General features: G+C 41.1%; 1 protein-coding gene across 4 annotated transcripts in view; it reads left to right on the top strand.

Moving 5' to 3' along the window:
* Positions 1–304: 304 nt before the first annotated feature.
* Positions 305–19,041, top strand: part of AFF3 (ALF transcription elongation factor 3) — a 226,647-nt gene continuing 207,910 nt past the window's right edge. For all 4 annotated transcript variants that reach the window (XM_035114249.2, XM_035114250.2, XM_035114252.2 and 1 more), the window contains exon 1: positions 305–780. In XM_035114249.2, the coding sequence (XP_034970140.2) occupies positions 701–780 (80 nt within the window). In that variant the 5' untranslated portion in view covers positions 305–700. The remainder of the gene's footprint in view (positions 781–19,041) is intronic.

The following is a 19,041-nucleotide window of genomic DNA, read 5'->3' on the forward strand; positions in this document are numbered from 1 at the left end:
AGTGAGAGAGCTTCAAGTAAGCGGTGCTGATTTCTCCTGAGCATTTGTGGCATTGTTTTGCTATCACCTCTGGCTCTGAGCACACCGACGCGCAGCGGATTTCCGTTGCAGTTAAAGAAAAAGCGAGCGAGAAAAGAAAACCGCGAGGGTTGAAGCGCGGAAAGGAAACAAAGCGGGGACAGAGAGGAGAGAGAGGCTGACAATCCGAAGCAGAAACCGGGCTTCTCTTGTGTTTTTTGTTTTGTCTGTGCGTTGTTTTTTTTTATAACCACATGGCTCCTCCAGCGAGGAGCTAGCCGCTGAGGGCTGCTGCTTCTTCTGCTGCTGCAGCGTTCCCAACGAGGGCGCAGCTTGAGCGAGTCACACGCTGCACACATCCCCGCGCGCTGGAGAGCGAGAGGGCGAGAAGAGCGCGCGCAGGGGAAGGAAGGAAGCGGCCAGAGAGAGGCGGCTGAGGGGAAAGGCGCTCCTGAGGAGCGAGCAGCCGCTTGCGCGGGCCAGCGTTGGCACTTCCCTGAGAGCGAGGCGGGGAGACGGTTCGCAGCCGCTGCGTCTCCTCCTCCTCCCTCCTCTTCTCTCAGGGAAGAGGGAGGGGCGCACGGAAGGCCCCCCCCCCGGTCTCTCCTTCTCCTCGCCCCTCGCCCACCCGCGGCGCTGCTAAGATGCACCTTGGGCGCTGCGCGGTTGCAGCTGAGCAGCGATGACATATCCTTCCTCCGACCTCACCATGGACAGCTTCGACCTGGCTCTCCTGCAGGAATGGGACCTGGACTCCCTCTGGTGAGGATGCCGTTTTGAACTTGGGTGCGCGCGCGTCTGTATATGTGTGAAAATCAGTGTTGTTGAAGGGTAGCTGGGTGAGGGCAGGTCCTCCATCTCACTTCTGCCCCAGAGTTTTAGGGGAGAGCAGGAGGCAGGGACTCTCCTTTCATGACGAAGTGCCACACCTGGAGGCAAATACTAATCATCATAATAAAAGGATTCAGAGTATCCCATTCTTATCCTCTCCAATAATTTCCGCTTCTCTCTCCCCCCCCCCCCGCGCGCCCGTTCCATCCTTCAGAACTCACTTGGGTCTGTGCCTCATGTCCTCGCTTGTCTCTACACCCTGCAGCTCCTATCTCTATCCTCTCCTTTCATTTTTACATTTTGCATTTCAGTTCTGCTCTCCCCTGCCCTGCATCCTCTAAACCACAGCTCTGCTTGCCTCCTCCCTCCTCCTTCCCTCGCCTCCTTCAACATGATTGTTTTGCTTACTGCACCCCTATGCTTTCCAGCTTCCACCTTCTTCCGCACCTCAGTTTGGCTCTGCCTTCCACCATCCCAACTGCTGCCTCTCAGTCTCATTGCCCCCATTTTCTTTCTTTCTTCAGCCCTACCTGCCCATTCACCCTGGACTGTCCCTTGTGCCTGTTCCTGTAGAAATTACTGCATTTCCAAGAAGCATTTGGCAGCGGCCAGAAAGCATTTCTAGAAATATCGTTAATGACTCCAGGTGGAAAGCGCTTCTTCCTCTTCGCCACCTTCCAAAGTGCTTGCGGTCCAAAGTCCGGAATGGGTCCAGTAGTTGGCAGCTGGTGCCATCTAGCATATGGATTATTGCTCCCAAAATTTTCAATCTGCATTTGTATTATTAGTACGAGAGTACTCATGTCAGCCGTGAAGATGGTGTGTGTGTTACTACTTTGTGCCACTATCAAGTGCCACTTCAGACTGTGCTGGTTTTCCTGTTGTATACGGCCTTTACAGTTTAACCTTTTTTTACATGTGCTTCAAAAGACAGTTAAGTACATGCACGAGTTGAAATGAATGGAAATGGTTATACTGTATTTATGTTCTGGGTTTTGTTAAGGCACACAGGCTTGTGTGCACATTACAGCTAGGTGGTTCTTTTTTCTCAGTTCAGATCAAAGCTGGTTTTCGGGAAGATGCATCAAAACATATTTGGATTGCAGCTAATGTCATGGATGCCACTCCTCAAACCAGTGGTGGGGAATGCACTGGATGTGGAGTAAAAGGGAGTGTGCTCACAGCCACAATGTGTGTTAGTTTAAATTTTTGGTCATGTGTATCTTAAGTCACCCATTGCTTGCTACAGGAGAGTTCTATTCCTTCCCTGCTTGTCCTTCCTTTCAAAGGATGCTGTTCTGGTGCTACTATTACGCGTTGTGGAGTGTAGGAATTTGTATGATGGTGGCTGGTGTTGTGTTTTTTTTGGATGATGATGAGACTGACTTCCTGGAAGAAGGGAGACCTTTGTAGTCTTATCTCTTGTTGTACTGGTATGTTTAAGAGTTGTTGTGTGGCCAGACTAGGACCTTGGAGGCCAGGGTTCAAATCCCCACTTGGCTATGAAGCTTATAGGGTGACCTTGGGCCAGTCAACCAACTTTTAGCCTAAACTTAATTCACAAGGTTGTTGTAAGGATAATATGGAGAGTGGGAAAACCACATGCCACCTTGAACTCCCTGGAGGAAAGATGGGATAGAAATGTAATAACAAAATAAATATAATTCATTTCCTTAATGGTACATGTGATCTACTTTCTGTTGATATAGAATGTATGCAGTATTTGGGGACATATAGAACATATATCAAAATTATATGGGCAAATAATTTTGGGCAATATGGGCAAATAAGCCTGATAGTGAATTTTCCCTTAAAAAAATCATATTGTGATTGTGTCATGCATGCTTGTTTAATGTAGGATCTTTTAAACCCAGACAATGGCTGTAATCCTGCACCAGTTTTATAGAACTAAAGTATTTATTTCAGAATAAAACCCCATTGAACTCCTTGGAATTTTAAAGAGCAAATGTAACACACAATATATTACTAGCCTGCAAAAGTTAGTCATTATAGCTTTCCTGATGGAAATACTGTGGCTAACATTATGTGTGTTTTTCATTGAGAGATACCCATTCTTGACTTACTCCTAAGCTATAATGATTACTCCTAGATTGTTTTCTGTTTTAAAACTCTCAGATCCTTATAGACGGTAAATTTTAGAGGTTTTTTTTTTTTTATTCAACAAGAAGAGGAAGGGATTATAATATTCAGGTTGTGTTGCTTTCTGTGCTCAGAAAGGCCTGGGGAGAAGAAAAATTGAGGCTGCAATTCTATATCCACTTACCTGGGAATAAGTCCCATTGAACTCATTGGGACTTACAGGACTGTACTGTTAATTTCCTTTACAGTGGAAATTGTGTTCTTTGCAGACTGTATTTAATATTGAAAGTAACATAACAAAACTAGTCAGGAGGCTAGTTGAACTCAGAAAGTATCTAAACATAATTTGCTAAGTAGTCGGGTATTATCTGTCAGTAATTCAAATTGTTTGATGGTTCTTATGGATTTAAAATGATGCTGGTTGCCTTATGTATCACGTATCTGCCTAGACAGCAACCCAATGGTGACACTTAATAGGCTATTGCACATGATTGGTCTGCAAGTGTATTCAAAATTAGAGTCCCTTTGTATTTCAACTAATGTCACTGATTTTTCATGCCTTGTACCTATTGTACTCTTTCATATATCACAGAAAATCTATTAGTTTCATGATCACTCATCAGGTTATAGGTCACGTCACTGAATCACTCTATTTTGAACTGAGCACTTTATCTTAGCTTTTACCACAAAAACAGTCAACATAGAGGCAATGCAGAGGTGTATGGTGTGAGCTACTTGGTTTGTTGTGGCAAGGCCTAAAGATAATTTATATTCTGCACTCAATTCTAAAATTGTCTGCATATACTGTATTATACTGTATATATATTATATATATATATATAGAGAGAGAGAGAGAGGCAGGTGTGATTTACCTTTTTATTAGAATCATAGAGTTGGAAGGGACCTCAAGGATCATCTCTCAGTCGAATCCATAGGCAGCTGTCCCATTTGGGGATCAAATCTGCAACCTTGGCAATATCAGCACCGCACAGTTGGGCTTGGCTTAATTGCTGATATTATATAAGCAGCATTTTATCACAAAACAGGTATCTTGATCAATGGTTTCAAGACTGCATACGCCAGAATAGTGACGTGATAGTAATAGTACTGTCAGTGGATATTGACCAGTAGGGCTGGGCATTATATCGTCCAAAACTGGTTTGAAGTCCATATCGTGATATCAGTTTGATAATTTTTGACCGGGCAATATATTGTGAATCATGATGTGTGTGTGTCTGCAAAAATCACGGTGCAGGAAAAACCATGAAGCCAGCCACTGCCTCTACGTAGCTCCATTCTTATTTCAGTCATCGCGATACGTCTGTCTATTGCGATGTTTAGCTGGTGATATATTACACTGTTGAAAACCAGATGTCGCCCAGTGGAATCTCGATATAGTAGGAGCGTATAACCTTTTTCCTATAAAAGGCTGTTGACTTTACAGGAAAAGTAAGTTTGGGGTGTGCAGTTCATCATGGAGTGCACAAGTAGAGCCCTTTTCTCTCTGCTATCCATGTCTCATTATTCTCCTTCTCCCTCTGTACCACCCCATGCCTATACGCCACATGAAATTAGGCTGAGACGACATGCGCCCATAAGTCACAAGTCCCCCACCCCCCCAGCTTGAAAGCACAGATATTGATAGCTTTGCAGTTTTGCCACAGGGCAATCTGCATCGAGAAGCACAGGCTTGTTTGTGATTGCAGGAAGTGCGTACATGCAATACTGTCCTTCCCTCCCATTCCTTTATGGTGAGCAGTCTCTCGTTATTGAAATTTACAGGATTCCTGCCTCCCAGGATGTGCTCCCTCACCAAAATAAACGACCTGGATCTAATTTTAGGCTCAATGGCTTTGACAGACTTTTGTTGTTTTTTTAAGTACAGTTGCTGTCCTTCCCCAAATATAAGATGGGGAAATACACAGGCAAAAGTCATTTTGTGGCAAAGGACAACACTCTCAATGTCTTAATTTTCTGTGCAGCCTTATTGTGCTTCGGAATATATTTATGATGATTGGGTACTTAAGCTAATGACAGGGGAGCTTAGAGCATTAGACGACGGCTTCACTTAAAAAGGGAAGCTGTCCAAATAGCAACCTTTTATAGTGCTTTTTAGTCACGCATTTATGGAATACGGTGCGATTCTATATACAGTACATCTACTTGCACACACATCTTTATTGAGGTCCATATACTGTATCCATGTCTACTCAGAAGTAAACCCCATTGAGTTCAAACCCCGATTGAGTTCCAGGTAGGTGACTGTAGGATGGCCTCCTCAGTCATTAGAATTATTTCTGGCCTCATTAACAGTAGGTAGTTAAAATGTGATAAGGGAAACTAATAGCAACTGGAGAATTTTCGGTGTTAGTACACGCCACACAGGGATCAACTGCATGGATATCTTTTTATGCAGCAGACATCAATATTATTGAATGTGTCCATAACATGCACCGTATTGCTTGATGTTCAAGATGTTGCTGATCCCATAGCTAGATAACTACCATAGATGACATGTTATCGTATTTCCCTGATAGGTTGCCAGTTGCAGAATATTACGTAAAAATGAATTGATGCTGAAATGGCAGTGTTTTCCAGTTCTGCACAATGCGTAAGATGAATGTTGTATTCCCAGCTGTATTACAATGATTTTGGATGCCTTTCCTTTGAGGGAAATCTATACTCGTAGTTCACTGTTGGGTAATGATGTAGTTAATGCTAAGTAATTGTTACGGCAATAAAATGTACTCTATGCATTTCCTGTATGCATTTTTTTAAAAAGTGTATAACGTACAGTTTATTTACAGTCAATTCACCACATTCTCCATTGACACACAACTAATATCTTAGTTGGAAAAGTGCTTTTACTATTTGGTTGCATCTTAACTACAGTTGTGCAAGCGCTTTAGAGAGTTGTTGCGAATCAGGTTGAAATTCCAGACAAAATTAGTTTGAGGTTCTAGACAGAAATGTAATAGAAGCCTTGCTGTCTGAAGATTCCCTCTTGAATAAGGCTGCTGGTCCTTTCAGATGTGGGGTTAATACTGTAAATAGCTTCTTTGGATATTGAAAATGTTTTTGTTTTTTAAAAAACTTAGTGGATTTTCTGCTGAAAGGGTGAATTTAAAGATTAAATGGGGAAAGATACAGGCTGGCATTTTTGAGGCCTACATTGTCATGTGGAAACTTGCCTGCATGAGGAAAGGATCCTTGCACACCATTGTCCTCCTGACAGCAGCGCTGCTGCCACTTATTGGAACAGTACAGAGGCACAGCAGGGCGGCAGAATGGTTGGGTCTGTATGGGTGCACTAGTGCAGCCAATCTGGTGCTCCCGCCCATGCTCCTGCGGAGCCCCCAACCTACTACTATCAGGAATGTGGCATTGCAGCAGCATCTCTCCATCCTGCCAACTCCTACGTGAGGAGCCTCCTGCATGAGCACCAAACACCTGGAATGAACCAGAGGCGGTTTTAGGGCAGGGTGACTGGTTTCCCCACACATTGGAAATTGTAATGTTCAACTTAGTATTAGAACAATCCTTACGCATTCTAGTGAGCAAGCTCCACTGAACTTGGTGGAAGCTGTGTTTTGAGAAAATATGGGAAAGAATTGGGCAGCATGTATTTCTTTCTGAGTATGACTTCTATCTAATGGATGTTAGAAACCTCTTGAGATAATCTTCTGCAGTAAGTAAAACTTCGGAGCGTATGAAAGCAAACATTAAAATTTTCTTAAATTGCTTCACTCTTTGCTGTAATCTCTCCTGCTTGTAATAACAGTTAGGATGTTATCTGCATGAGGCTTCCCCCCTCTGGAATGCACATCCAACCAGCGTTTGCCACCTGCAGCTTAAGCAAACCTATGTTAGCATGACAGAAGGATATCACAGCGGGGCCAACTGTCTGGGTTGCACATTACAGCTAGCCAAGGTTTATCCTTGGCTAAAGCTCATCATTAGTGAGGAGAGATCTTAATTATAAGTCCTGTTTTGGAAGATAGGCTAAGCCAAAAATTGGTTCAGCTCAGGATGGTGTGGCAGTAAAAAACAAAGAACAATGTGACTGTGAGCAGGTTCCTCTCCAGAAGCCCACACATTTGTGCAGTTCTAGTAGGCCATGGCTTTGATTACTGTGGGGTGTGAACCAGGCTACTTTATTAATAGGCTGCATTCCTATGTAATGCTAAACCGTAGTTTAGTGCTGTGTGCACAAGCAGAGGGGTATAGGGGTGTACTCACTTACATGGAACTGAAAGGAGGAGCCCAGCAAGGTTAATTTCATTCCCCATGATTCCTGTCTTATTCTTCCAAACAAACTAGGGGCTGTGGTTTAAAACAAACAATGTTGAGTCAAACAAGGCAGCTTCACAACCTGTGGTTTGAATTTTTCTTGCTTTGAAATTGACTAGACTGTCTCTGGTTTGTTCCTAAGGACGAACCAGGAATCATGGGAAATGAAACAAACTATGGCAAAGTACTCCTCCAAAGGAGAGGGTTGAGGAAGCATGCAAGTCTGACCAGCACTTCATGCAGTCTTCTTTTTTCTTGTGTGTGTAGTACTAAATTATGGTTTGGTGTTATATGCAAACATGGCCTTGTATCAATAAAAAATGCTTTCAGAGACAAGGACCATATTGTGTGGTTTGGAATAATGACTGCACCATGCTAAATATATATATATATATCTCTCAGGGTCTTGTTTTTCACATTTTTGTTTTGATGTTCAAGCACTTAAATTGCAGCATTGGAACCTCATGTTTAGATCTTCTCAGCACTCCCTTAAAGCTGCTTTAGATGTTATGCACAATGATGTCATTTAATTCTGGAGTGTAAATCATTCTTAAAATGTTCCTTCTATTCAAAAAAGTTCCCTGCTTAGAGTAAACTTGCACACCAGGGGAGCTTCATGGCTGAGCACTGATCTGAATCTGACTCTCAAGAAAGTGACTGTACCACCATATATGCATGTTTGAAACATAATGTTTGTGATCTATATGTCAAACTCTTCCCACATGTGCAAAATTAACCTTGGCTAAAATCAAGTGTAACGAAGTTGGGAGTGCTAATAACTAGTGAGTATTTGTGTGCATAGGTTGTGCATAGGTGGGAATATCATTAGTCCAAATGTAGAATATACCTTGCTCAATGTGCAAATTTGCTGTAAGAGAGCTTTAATGGCAGATGCAACACAAGTGATCAGTTGCCCAACCAATCTCAGCCAGCCTTCTGACAACCAGTCCCAAGAAGGGCAATGCCTGTCATCTTTCTCACTCTTGGTCTCAGTGTTGCCTTTGAATAAGTCAGTAGGGATGAGGACAGGACAAAATTAGTTGGCCCTTCCTGTCATTGGTTGTGTTTCTACCTAGCATTAGATCCAGCTGCACCTATTATTGCCTTCCCTGCCTTTTGTGCCCCCAATCCCAATGGGTACCACCCACCACTGCCAGTGATAGAAGGTTAAAATGAACACACAGTTCAAGTGAGTTGGAAATATAACAAGAATTGCTCACTTTTATTAGAGTTACGTACAGTTTTGGGGTTGAAAACCCTGTTGAATATACAGGTTCTTATTTCTGAGTAAATATGCATAGGATCAGGCTGTTAAAGATGAATCAATTTAATTATTGCCTTTGGAAGAGAACGTCACTGAAGGACAGGCTGAAGCTGCCATAGATTGCAAAAAAAAAGGCTTTGGAAGCTTTTACCAGCCCCTGTTGCTCAGCTGTCCTGGCTACAGGAAGCTGCTTTTTCTGGCTGATGGTAATATTAAAATATTAAAAGCACTTTTTTCAATCAAATACAAGTGAAAAAATCTTTCATATTAGTAATGGACATCATATTTGCCAGTGAAATGAAAGATGTTGTTTTAATGCTGTTAATGACTATAAAGCAGGCAAAGCAATGTCTAACATGCTTCCTTGAGGCTATTAATTATTTACTTCCATCATAGATATTTCCACGAGACTTTGCATCTTACAGCTTTCCCACTTTGTTTCTGTAACACACAAATATTTGTTGTTGAGCAATGCAGACTCCCTACTGAAGTTTTTGCAATGAATTTCAAACTTTATTTTTTACGAGTTTTTTTGCTGTTCAACTTCCCCAAGTGCTTAGTCACAATGACAGAATGTATTCCGTAGACAAGCCTTTTTAAACATGCAGTATAAACTAAAAAATATATAATTTTCCCCAAGCCACAAATAAATTAGTCAAATTTCAATTTATAGCTCAAATATATAGACATTTCAAACTATTTTTAAAAAAATCTATTTAAAGTACATAATTGAATTGGTAAGTCACAGTTCAATCCTAACCATGTCTACTCAGAATTAAGTCCTATTGAGTTAATGGAGTTCACTCCCAGGTAAGTGCGTTTAGGACTGCAGCTACAGTTAATCATTTTAACAGAGTGATAAAAACAAAAACAGCCACATATGTTGTTCATTCTTAGCTTATTACCTAAGCAATAGCTGCTGCATATTTTCCACCTGCTGACACTGATTTTTTCATTAAAAAACCCCTTTAGAATTTAATATGAGAATGCCCTTTATATAGAAAGCTGTATTATATTAGAGATAAAAAGTGACAGGGAATTCTCCCAATTTTTATTTGTTGAGGGTTAGCACAGTAACTTCTGGTTTTGATACAAGTTTGAAGTTTTGCAAATAAATAACCATTTGGGTAATCTTGTGTGGTCTGACATAAACACCCCCAATATGGAAGTGTGTGAACACATAGGACAATGGTGATTTAGAATTAAAAGCACATGGCAATTGTACATTTTGTTGCATGGAAACAAGTGCACCCTACCTAACACTTCCTAGCACAGCGAACCTAGAAATATATATATATATTTTCTCAGCCAGAAACAACCTGAAGAATAGCACAGTTCATTGTGAAGTCAAATCTGCTAGGATCCAAGACACACTTGGCATACAAGTCCAGCTCCATGTATTTGCATGTAGTTTAGGAGCATCCATTGCAGTGGTGCTAGCCAAAGAAGTCAATGGGCTTTCCCATGGAGGAGAAGGAGAGGGCAGAGGGCGAAGAAGGAGCTGGACCCCCTGGGAAACTCATCAAGCCTGCTGTACTGGGAACTGGGTGTGAAGAGAGCAACTGAATAGGACATCGTTATGGGCAGCCTGAGGAAGTACCAGCCACTTTGGGCCTGCCCATAAAAAACAAGTCTAGACTAGGGTGATGTCCACGGTTTCCAGGAACTCTTCTTGTGAGACTTTTGTGAGTGAGCTGAGAGTATGGACCTTCCTTGGTGAGAAACCCGGAGGCTGAGTGTGAGGGTGTGACAGAAGGAAAATGAATTGACTTATATATGAATTTACTAATATATATTAGTAAAATTGTATTAATGTAACATTTTTATACACAATTGTGCATTTTTGTAATCTTTTGTTTAAGCTACCGTATGTGTTATTGCTTCAGGTTTTTTTGTACATTGCTCAGATCTATTTTTAATATATTAAGCTGTATAGAAATTAAATAATCAACTCAAATAATCAAAATGCGTAATTTCTTCAACTATCTCTACATTTTCATTACCAAATATAATGTTCAGTGCATGTGAGTCAAGTATGGAAGCACAGAGCAATAACACAAATATTTCTGTAGGCAAGGTTTTCCTAAGAAAACATTTTGATCTAAACCTTTCTTCTTTTGCTGCTCCACTAGCTGACCATTGCATGTAGCCTAGAGAGAACTGCAGGTAATTTTCAGCACTGAGAAGCACAGAACATCTATAGCTCCATAATTTTGTATTAGTTGACTTTCTATATATATTAGAGCTAATAAAAGGTGATTCAAGTTTAAAAGCTAATTCTGATTTAATCTTGAAGGATACAGAATGCAAACCTTTCATATTAAATAGTTGAATGCTTTAGAACAATCAGTTACCCAGAATTAACAGCAAAAGCTTGAAAGAAAGAAGGAAATCTTATATATTTCCTGACTATCATGTAGTGTAGTGTGTGAGAAAAAGAATGCAATTGCTTGCTTGCTTACAAATGCATTAGGTCAAGTCCTTAGTCTTGTGTTCACAGCAAACAGACACTAGGAAATCTATGTAAATATAAATGTCTTGCTGTAAGAGATTCCATACAAGCTGATTACTAAATGACAGACTCATGATTCACAATGCACCAAATTTCTTTAATTATTTCGTAGTCATATATTCCCTTGTTTTATGAAACAGTCAAATAAATGCTTCCGTCTTAATTGATAGTAAGGCAGAGCCTGGTGCCTAAGGATCTCTAAATTTCTTTTCAGAAATAAAACCATGGTGCAATTGAGGACATTCCTGATTTGGTTTTGTGAAGGTTTCCAATTTGTTGGACAGCTCTTAATTTAGCATTGGCAGACAGAGACTACTGCTGTCAGAATGTATTTTATTGACACTTCGTTAGCTGTGCACTGTGCTGACCTTTGACGAAAAGCCACAGCTGCCATATCTCCTCCAGACCCCAGTGAAAGAAAGGAAGGAAGGTATGCTTTTATTTCTTGTTCTTAAAAGGGAAATGAACCAAAATAAGAAGCATGTGAGTAACCAGAATTCTTAGCGCACACAAGAAACTGAGGTTGTGTATACACAACATTTTATTCTAGAATTAATGGAGACTTGTTTTATTTATGTAATCCACACACAGTCTAGTTGCATTGCATATTTTTTGCCCGTGAAACTGGTTTTTGAGCAACCATTTTCATTCTGAAAATAAAAAAAAGCATTGCAGGTTGATTGTGCATTAGCCCAATAGAGTGACCATTTGAAAAAATGAAAAGAGATGCAGGCAGTCTTGGTAATGTGCATGTGTGTGGACACCTGGCCAATGACATTGTGGCTGTGTACATACCAAGACCACAATCACCCTTCTTTATTCACCTGTGGCATGTGCAAGGAGGAAAAGGTGTGGATAACAGACCCTCCAAGTGTCCCTATTTTATAAGGACAGTTTATGGATTTACAAAAAGCCATCCCAGTTTCTAATTTGATCTTGGAATGTCCCACTTATCCTTAGGGTGTCCCTAATTTCATCAGAGAAATGTTGGAGGGTATGGGATAACTTAATAAAGGGGGGAATTTTCAAATGCGTCTCAAGTAACCACACCCACCCTTGCGAACAGCAGAATCTAGAATCAATCTACATTGAAGGTAGCATGTTGAGGATGAGCATGAACGATTCTGGGTTGTAATCTGAAGAGACAAATGAGTTTCCACGTGATTTTCTGCATTTTTGTATCTGCTCTCTTGGTCAAACTCAGAGTATTATGACCTGACCCCATGCCTTCTCTATTCACCCATGGGATGTAGCCAATTTTTTTTGGGGGGGGGGGTGGCAGCCAAAGTTGTTGAGCTTTCCTTGGGAAATCAAAGTCACGGGTAAAAATACCCCATGAATAGGACATTGCAGGGGGCAGACTTCTGCCGGGGGAGTCAGGGCAGAATGTCAGATAATTGAGTACTTTCAATGCTTTTCAATAATATTTGTGGATCTAACATGCCCCGCTTGGTTACGCCCATGTAGTCACATATAAAGTGGTGTGGTGGCAATCAAAAGGGGCCAAAGTTGTTGAGCTTTCCTTGGGAAATCAAAGTCACGGGTAAAAGTACCCCATGAATAGGACATTGCAGGGGGCAGACTTCTGCCGGGGGAGTCAGGGCAGAATGTCAGATAATTGAGTACTTTCAATGCTTTTCAATAATATTTGTGGATCTAACATGCCCCGCTTGGTTACGCCCATGTAGTCACATATAAAGTGGTGTGGTGGCAATCAAAAGGGGCCCGCAGGAAAAGTGCCTGGGGGGGTGGCTGTGTACATGTTGGGAAAAGGGAGGCGGAAGTAGTACATTTCAGCTCTCCTCTCCAGTGGTCATCTTTAGATGTAAAAACCAGACCCCCCCTCCCCCTTTTAATGTGAATGAGACAGACATGTTGCTGAGGCTGCAACCCTCTAGCTATCATGCAGCAAGCCCCACTGACCTCAGGGGGGTTTACTTCTGAGTAGGCATGGCTAGGACCTTACTGAAAAGCATCAATCTTTATTACATGTCTTAAAGTGGTACGTTGAATAGTCTATCTTAGGAAACATGCTGAACACATAGTTTAGAGGGGAAATGTCTAGGATAATAACATAGGCAATGGTGTTTAGATTATGAAGTCTTCAGGGCACTTACATTTTTAATTAAATTCTTTATGATAAACATTACTGATTTAGTGCATATTATATGGGAGCATATTTAATCAAGATAATTTCCCTCACCTAATTAACACAAACACAGCATTTATTGTATCGAAAATAATCTTAAATATGTTGCCTGATCGAAAGATGTGTGAATTGTTTCCTTTAATGCCATCAACAGTCAGCACCCTTTTCACAGGTGTCAAGTCTGATTAAAATCCAATTAAAATCTAAACTTTCAATCAGCAATTAATGAATTGCTTGATTAATAGATTAATTTAAACCCATTATTGCTTTCTGTGCTGCTTTAAACCTAGCCTGAAACAAGGCATTCAAGGACCTTTGACAGTGAAGGGAGGAAATGGAGTCTGGTATTGTGAATAAAAACTTCACTGCTTTATGAGGCTAGAACAATGTCGTTTCCTTTGGGAAATTAGTTTTCTCCCACATGTTGAAGAAGGACAAACAGAAAACTAAGGATGAGCTGCAGTGGATCAGAAATCACTTTCTACAGAACTCTGCACAAAGGAGCAAGTTCAAGATGTAGCCAGTTTATGGCGTATTCAACAAACCAGTAAGGTTTAGGTAGATAAGCAATTGGATTCTCAATAATCTTCCTTAAAAACCCTCTAACCTCAACTGTTGCATTCTTCACTGTCTGAATAACAGCTCCAACTTGCTTTACTATAGAGCAGGAGAATTTCAGTGTCCACCTCTCATTTTAATAGGTACACAACTAGTGGATGTCAGATCAGCTAATCTAAAACCAGCTATGTGAGGAGTAGCCAATGCACTACATTCTGGATGTTTTGCGCTACAACCCCCATCAGCATAGCCAATGGTCAGGGATGATGGGAGTTGTAGTCCCCATCTAGGGAGCACCATGTTGGCTATTCCTCACCTGTATTCCCAGTCACAGCTAACACCACCAAGGGCTAAATCAAACACGATGTGATACAGGGCTCTAGTGCAACAATACTGCTTCTCCTCACTATGAGGGGTAGTTTGTTTAAGTCCAGCCCTGCAGCAATACGTTCTCTCTGATGTGTAAGATTTCAATACGGGGTACTTTTCAAGCAAGAAACTCTTATCTGAAATATGAAATGGGATAATTGCATGACAAAACAGTACACTCCCCCTTCCCCAAAATACAGTGGTACCTCAGTTTAAGAACAGTCCGGTTTAAGAACAATTTGGTTTACAAACTCCACAAAACCAGAAATAGTGTCTTGATTTGAGAACTTTACCTCCATCTAAGAATGGAATCCGAATGGTGGAAGGGCACCGGCAGTGGGAGGCTTCATTAGGGAAAGCGCGCCTCGGTTTAAGAATGGCTTTGGTTTAAGAACGGACTTCCGGAACGGATTAAGTTCATAAACTGAGGTACCACTGTAACTAACTCCTTGAACCAGTTATGAGATGAAGACCACAAGGACCTATTTAACACAGAACTCCAAGTGATGAATGGCTGCTTGGAATAGAATAGATTAGATTAGATTTCTTTCCTGTCCTGACCCAAGGCTTTTGGGCATGTTATATAGCATTCTTATTTATCAAGAAAGTTTAAGTAAGCTAGACTGAGAGAGAGGAATTTGTCCAGGGAGCTGCAAAACTGTGCAAAGGATTTAGCTTCCTTCCCCATACTCAGAACTGGCTTTCTGCCTCCTGTACCGCAAAAGATATAGTTGGTTACAGCGACAGCGTGAAGCAATGGCTTATTTGGGCTGATTCTCAGATATGTGGCATAGTTCCCTCTCACATCATTCCAAGGGGAGAATCTCCGCAACCTGCTTAATGTTAGTTTTCTACTATTCTATAACCAGGGAGGCCCTGTGTTCAAACCAAAACCTGCCCATAATTTTGACATAGTTTGCATTTTTTGGTACAAAAAGTATTGGTTTAAAGTGTAGAGATGTTGTCTATTCTAAGTGATTCAAGAAGGTTCTGGAAGCTTCTCTGTGCGATACAAGCTGGAAGCTTCTACTTAACAAGCAAGTTTCTACTCTGCCTAGAAACGAGCAGAAGGTTCCTGATGTTTGGGTTATTCCTTCAGAAAAGCTAAGCTGGTTTCTGTTTCACTCAAGGTCATGCTGACTATAATAATACCGGTAGGCCAGAAGGAGCCTGGGTTTCACATTCTGTCTCTTTCCTTCTGGTGTAGTGTCACGCATTTAGTATGCTTAAGTGCTAAGGTTTTAGTCTTATTGTAAGTTCAAGTCTACTGCAGCTGGATTCCTTATGGTCTGTGCTGATCCTGAAGATGTATGAATTTGTGACCGTAAAGCTCGTTTACCTTCAGTAGTAAAAAAAAGCTCTGCTGGATGAAGTTGATTGTCTCGGGTTTATATTTTGAACCCTGCAACGTCTTTATGTTTTTACTCTGCTAACCGTATGTTGGGTTCTGCTCTAGATCAATATGGAGCAAAATCAACGACAGATTTTAGTTAGGTATGTGACGTTTTTCCGGCTTCATATATAGTAAAGAAAATAGAATACATGTGATAGACTGTATATCATGCAGCACATTCTGTTGGGATTTGGCTGAAGAATTCCAGCAGTGATTGTATCAGCCTCTGAGCCAGGGCCGGCTCTAGGTAGAGTCCCGGTGGCGTGGGGTGCCGGGCCGGTAGGTAGGGCAGTGCACGGCGAAGCCATGCGGAAGCCATGCTGCGCCCTGCGAGGGCGCCGGAGCGATCTCCGCCCCTCAGCACCAGGGCGCCCGACCTGCTCGAGACTGCCCTGCTCTGAGCCCCCCTCGCTCTGTGAAACCTTGGTGTTTGCAAAAGGAAATTTTCATTCAGTTTACAGACTCAATGTAATTGGTCAACTCTTCTCCAGCACCTGACGTGGTTCAGTTGCATATTGTCTCTCAGAAACCCAGGGCACAATGAATACAGCTGCATACACACACCAGGAAATTTAATTTAGCAAGATCAACTCATTCCCCTTTTGTGTGGGGGTGCTCTTTCAGCTCCCTGTCGCAAAGAGGATGCACTCTGAGGAGCACTGGTCTGCTGATCTGTTACCTCCTTGCAGGGACTTCCAGTGAATTTATTCACATGATCAATTGCCATCTTTCAAAACAAGAAAGAAGTACTTGATTATTTATGACCTTACTTTCATGGTTTTCACTCCTGTCAGCCTCTTCAGTCACCTGTTCGAAATGATAACAGATGAATAACAATAGTGTAATATAATTTAATAATAATACATGATGATTTAGCACAGATGAATAAATAATAACAATTCTGCTAAAAACACAGGGTTGAGGTTTTCTAAAATGACGGTGTTCCAGCAGTCTTCTCAGTTATCTTGAATGGTTTCTCGCCCAACCCTCTTTTCTGAGCTAGGATCCTTTCCCTGGCTTTGATAGAAGCGTGATTCGCATGCTTGTTTATACAAGACCGAAAGAGAGCTGAAGAACGGTATTTTATGTTACTAGCTAGTTGCTTTCAAATGCTTTCTGTGCCAAAATTGTTTTCATCCAATTTATAGCTAAACATGTGGATCAAGCTTCTATTTACAGCCAAGAGAAAAACATGTTTATATACACCCTGGGATTTGTTAGTCCCACTATGTTCATAGTAATGACGCCCATGCGATGGTTTTTAGGATTACAGCGTTGCAATTCTCTGTGTTTATTCATAAATAAGTCTTACAGTGCTCACTGGAGCTTGCTCAGTAACAAGTGTGCTTAGGTTTCTAACCTTAATTCTTTATGCTATCTAATATTTTTCTCCAATCACAAAACCAATATTTCCATGAAGAGACAGCAGTTAATGATGACCAATGAATTATGGGCCGCAAGAAGCATTATATGAAGTTTTAACATTTAACCTCTGCTAAGTACATAACTTAACAGAGGTTAGTGGGCTATTGACCTAGCTCTAAATTGTATTACATGCATTTCAGGATTATGTATCTTTGCCTGTATGGATCTATATACACTATGATGTGTGAAACAGCTGAGAGTCTAATAGCAATACGAAGAAATAATTTTAAAAATGGACACTTTGCAGCTCAATGACTTTATGAAGATGTTCTGAGGAATTATAATTTAAAACTATATTATTGTTAAGTTTGATTTTATTGCAGTTGCGGAGATTATGTAAAAACAGTTAAATATGAAGCTAATTGCAGGTATAACCTGACCAGCAGTTGATGTAGCAGAGGATCTCAACTGATATTAGATGGGAAATATTTACCAAGTGGTCATTTATCATAGTGTGTATGTAACTACAAAGCACTAACAAATGGGGTTGTCTCTCCTATCCTGCCAAGTGATAAGAGTAGTAAAAATTCTCACCACTTACCAGAGTGGCTTACTCAGTAGTGGCATGTTGTTGTTGTTTAGTCGTTTAGTCGTGTCCGACTCTTCGTGACCCCATGGACCATAGCACGCCAGGCACTCCTGTCTTCCACTGCCTCCCGCAGTTTGGTCAAACTCATGTTCGTAGCTTCAGAACACTGGCATGTATATAGTAGTAAATAACCGTGGCATGTATATAGTATATAGTATATGTATATAGTAGAACAGTGGCATGTATATAGTAGTAAATAACCACTTTACCATGTTGGCTTATTATCTTGCACCAAAGCTTTATTTATTCCCAAGATCCTAATGTTTAGACCTGTTTTCATCTAATAAAGCTGGAGAAGCAACAGGGGAATTTAACACCTGGAGGTCAATATACTTTTATTCTCAGTAGTACTGCTTTCGCAGAATTACTTCTCTAATTAATACTTCACGGGATTATGTGCTATTAAAAGACAGCGTGTATTTTTAGATGCTTCCGCATCTTCTTGCTCGCACATTCTTTTGAATCTGTGCTTTCCCACATCTCCCCAAAGTTTTTTTTTTTTTTTAAAGTGTAAAAAGCCATCTTTCAAAGAGTTCTGATAAGTGCTTATTCTCAAGGGTAGCTTAATGGATGCAGAATGGATAAATCCACATGACAATCCACTTTAGAATATGGCATCGCTGGCATTCTCTCATTGGGAATACCGAAGTGCAGCAGATGAACTACTATATAGCTCAGGTCAGTGCACTGCACACAGCTTCAATGTGTCCTGAAAATGACCCTCTTACCGACAATCAAGATGCACTCCGCTGCACATTGCCTCCTTAGATGAAGGCATTGCCCTACAGGATCTTAGTAGAATTTGTGAGGTATTTCTGCAAGTCCTCCTTCACATGAAATATAGCCCCTGTGCAATAAATGTGGGAGAAAGACTTTCTATTGGGGGAATCTTCAGTACAGTATGTCATATTTTTGTAAGTATGTTTTCTTCCATCTCTGTGAACAAATCCCTGTTGGAGACCTCGATAATTGCTCATTTGGCCTCCCATATCACATTTATCACAAAGAATTGATGCTTTTGAATTATGGTGCTGGAGGAGACTCTTGAGAGTCCCGTGGACTGCAAGAAGATCAAACCTATCCATTCTTAAGGAAATCAGCCCTGAGTGCTCACTGGAAGGACAGATCGTGAAGCTGAGGCTCCAATACTTTGCCCACCTCATGAGAAGAGAAGAATCTTTGGAAAAGACCCTGATGTTGGGAAAGATGGAGGGCACTAGGAGAAGGGGACGACAGAGGACGAGATGGTTGGACAGTGTTCTCGAAGCTACAAACATGAGTTTGACCAAACTGCGGGAGGCAGTGGAAGACAGGAGTGCCTGGCGTGCTATGGTCCATGGGGTCACGAAGAGTCGGACACGACTAAACGACTAAACAACAACAAATCACATTTACTAACTTATCAGTATTTGCTACCCAGTCTAATAGCAGAGTTTAACTTTTACACTAATAAGGTGTTATATTTCTCTCTGGTCTCCACAAATGAGAGTTTTAAGTGATTGCATTTGCAGCCTATGTGAAGTAAAAAAAAATCATTTTTGCC

The sequence above is a fragment of the Zootoca vivipara genome, chromosome 4, assembly GCF_963506605.1.
Source record: "Zootoca vivipara chromosome 4, rZooViv1.1, whole genome shotgun sequence".
Classification (NCBI taxonomy): Eukaryota; Metazoa; Chordata; class Lepidosauria; order Squamata; family Lacertidae; genus Zootoca; species Zootoca vivipara.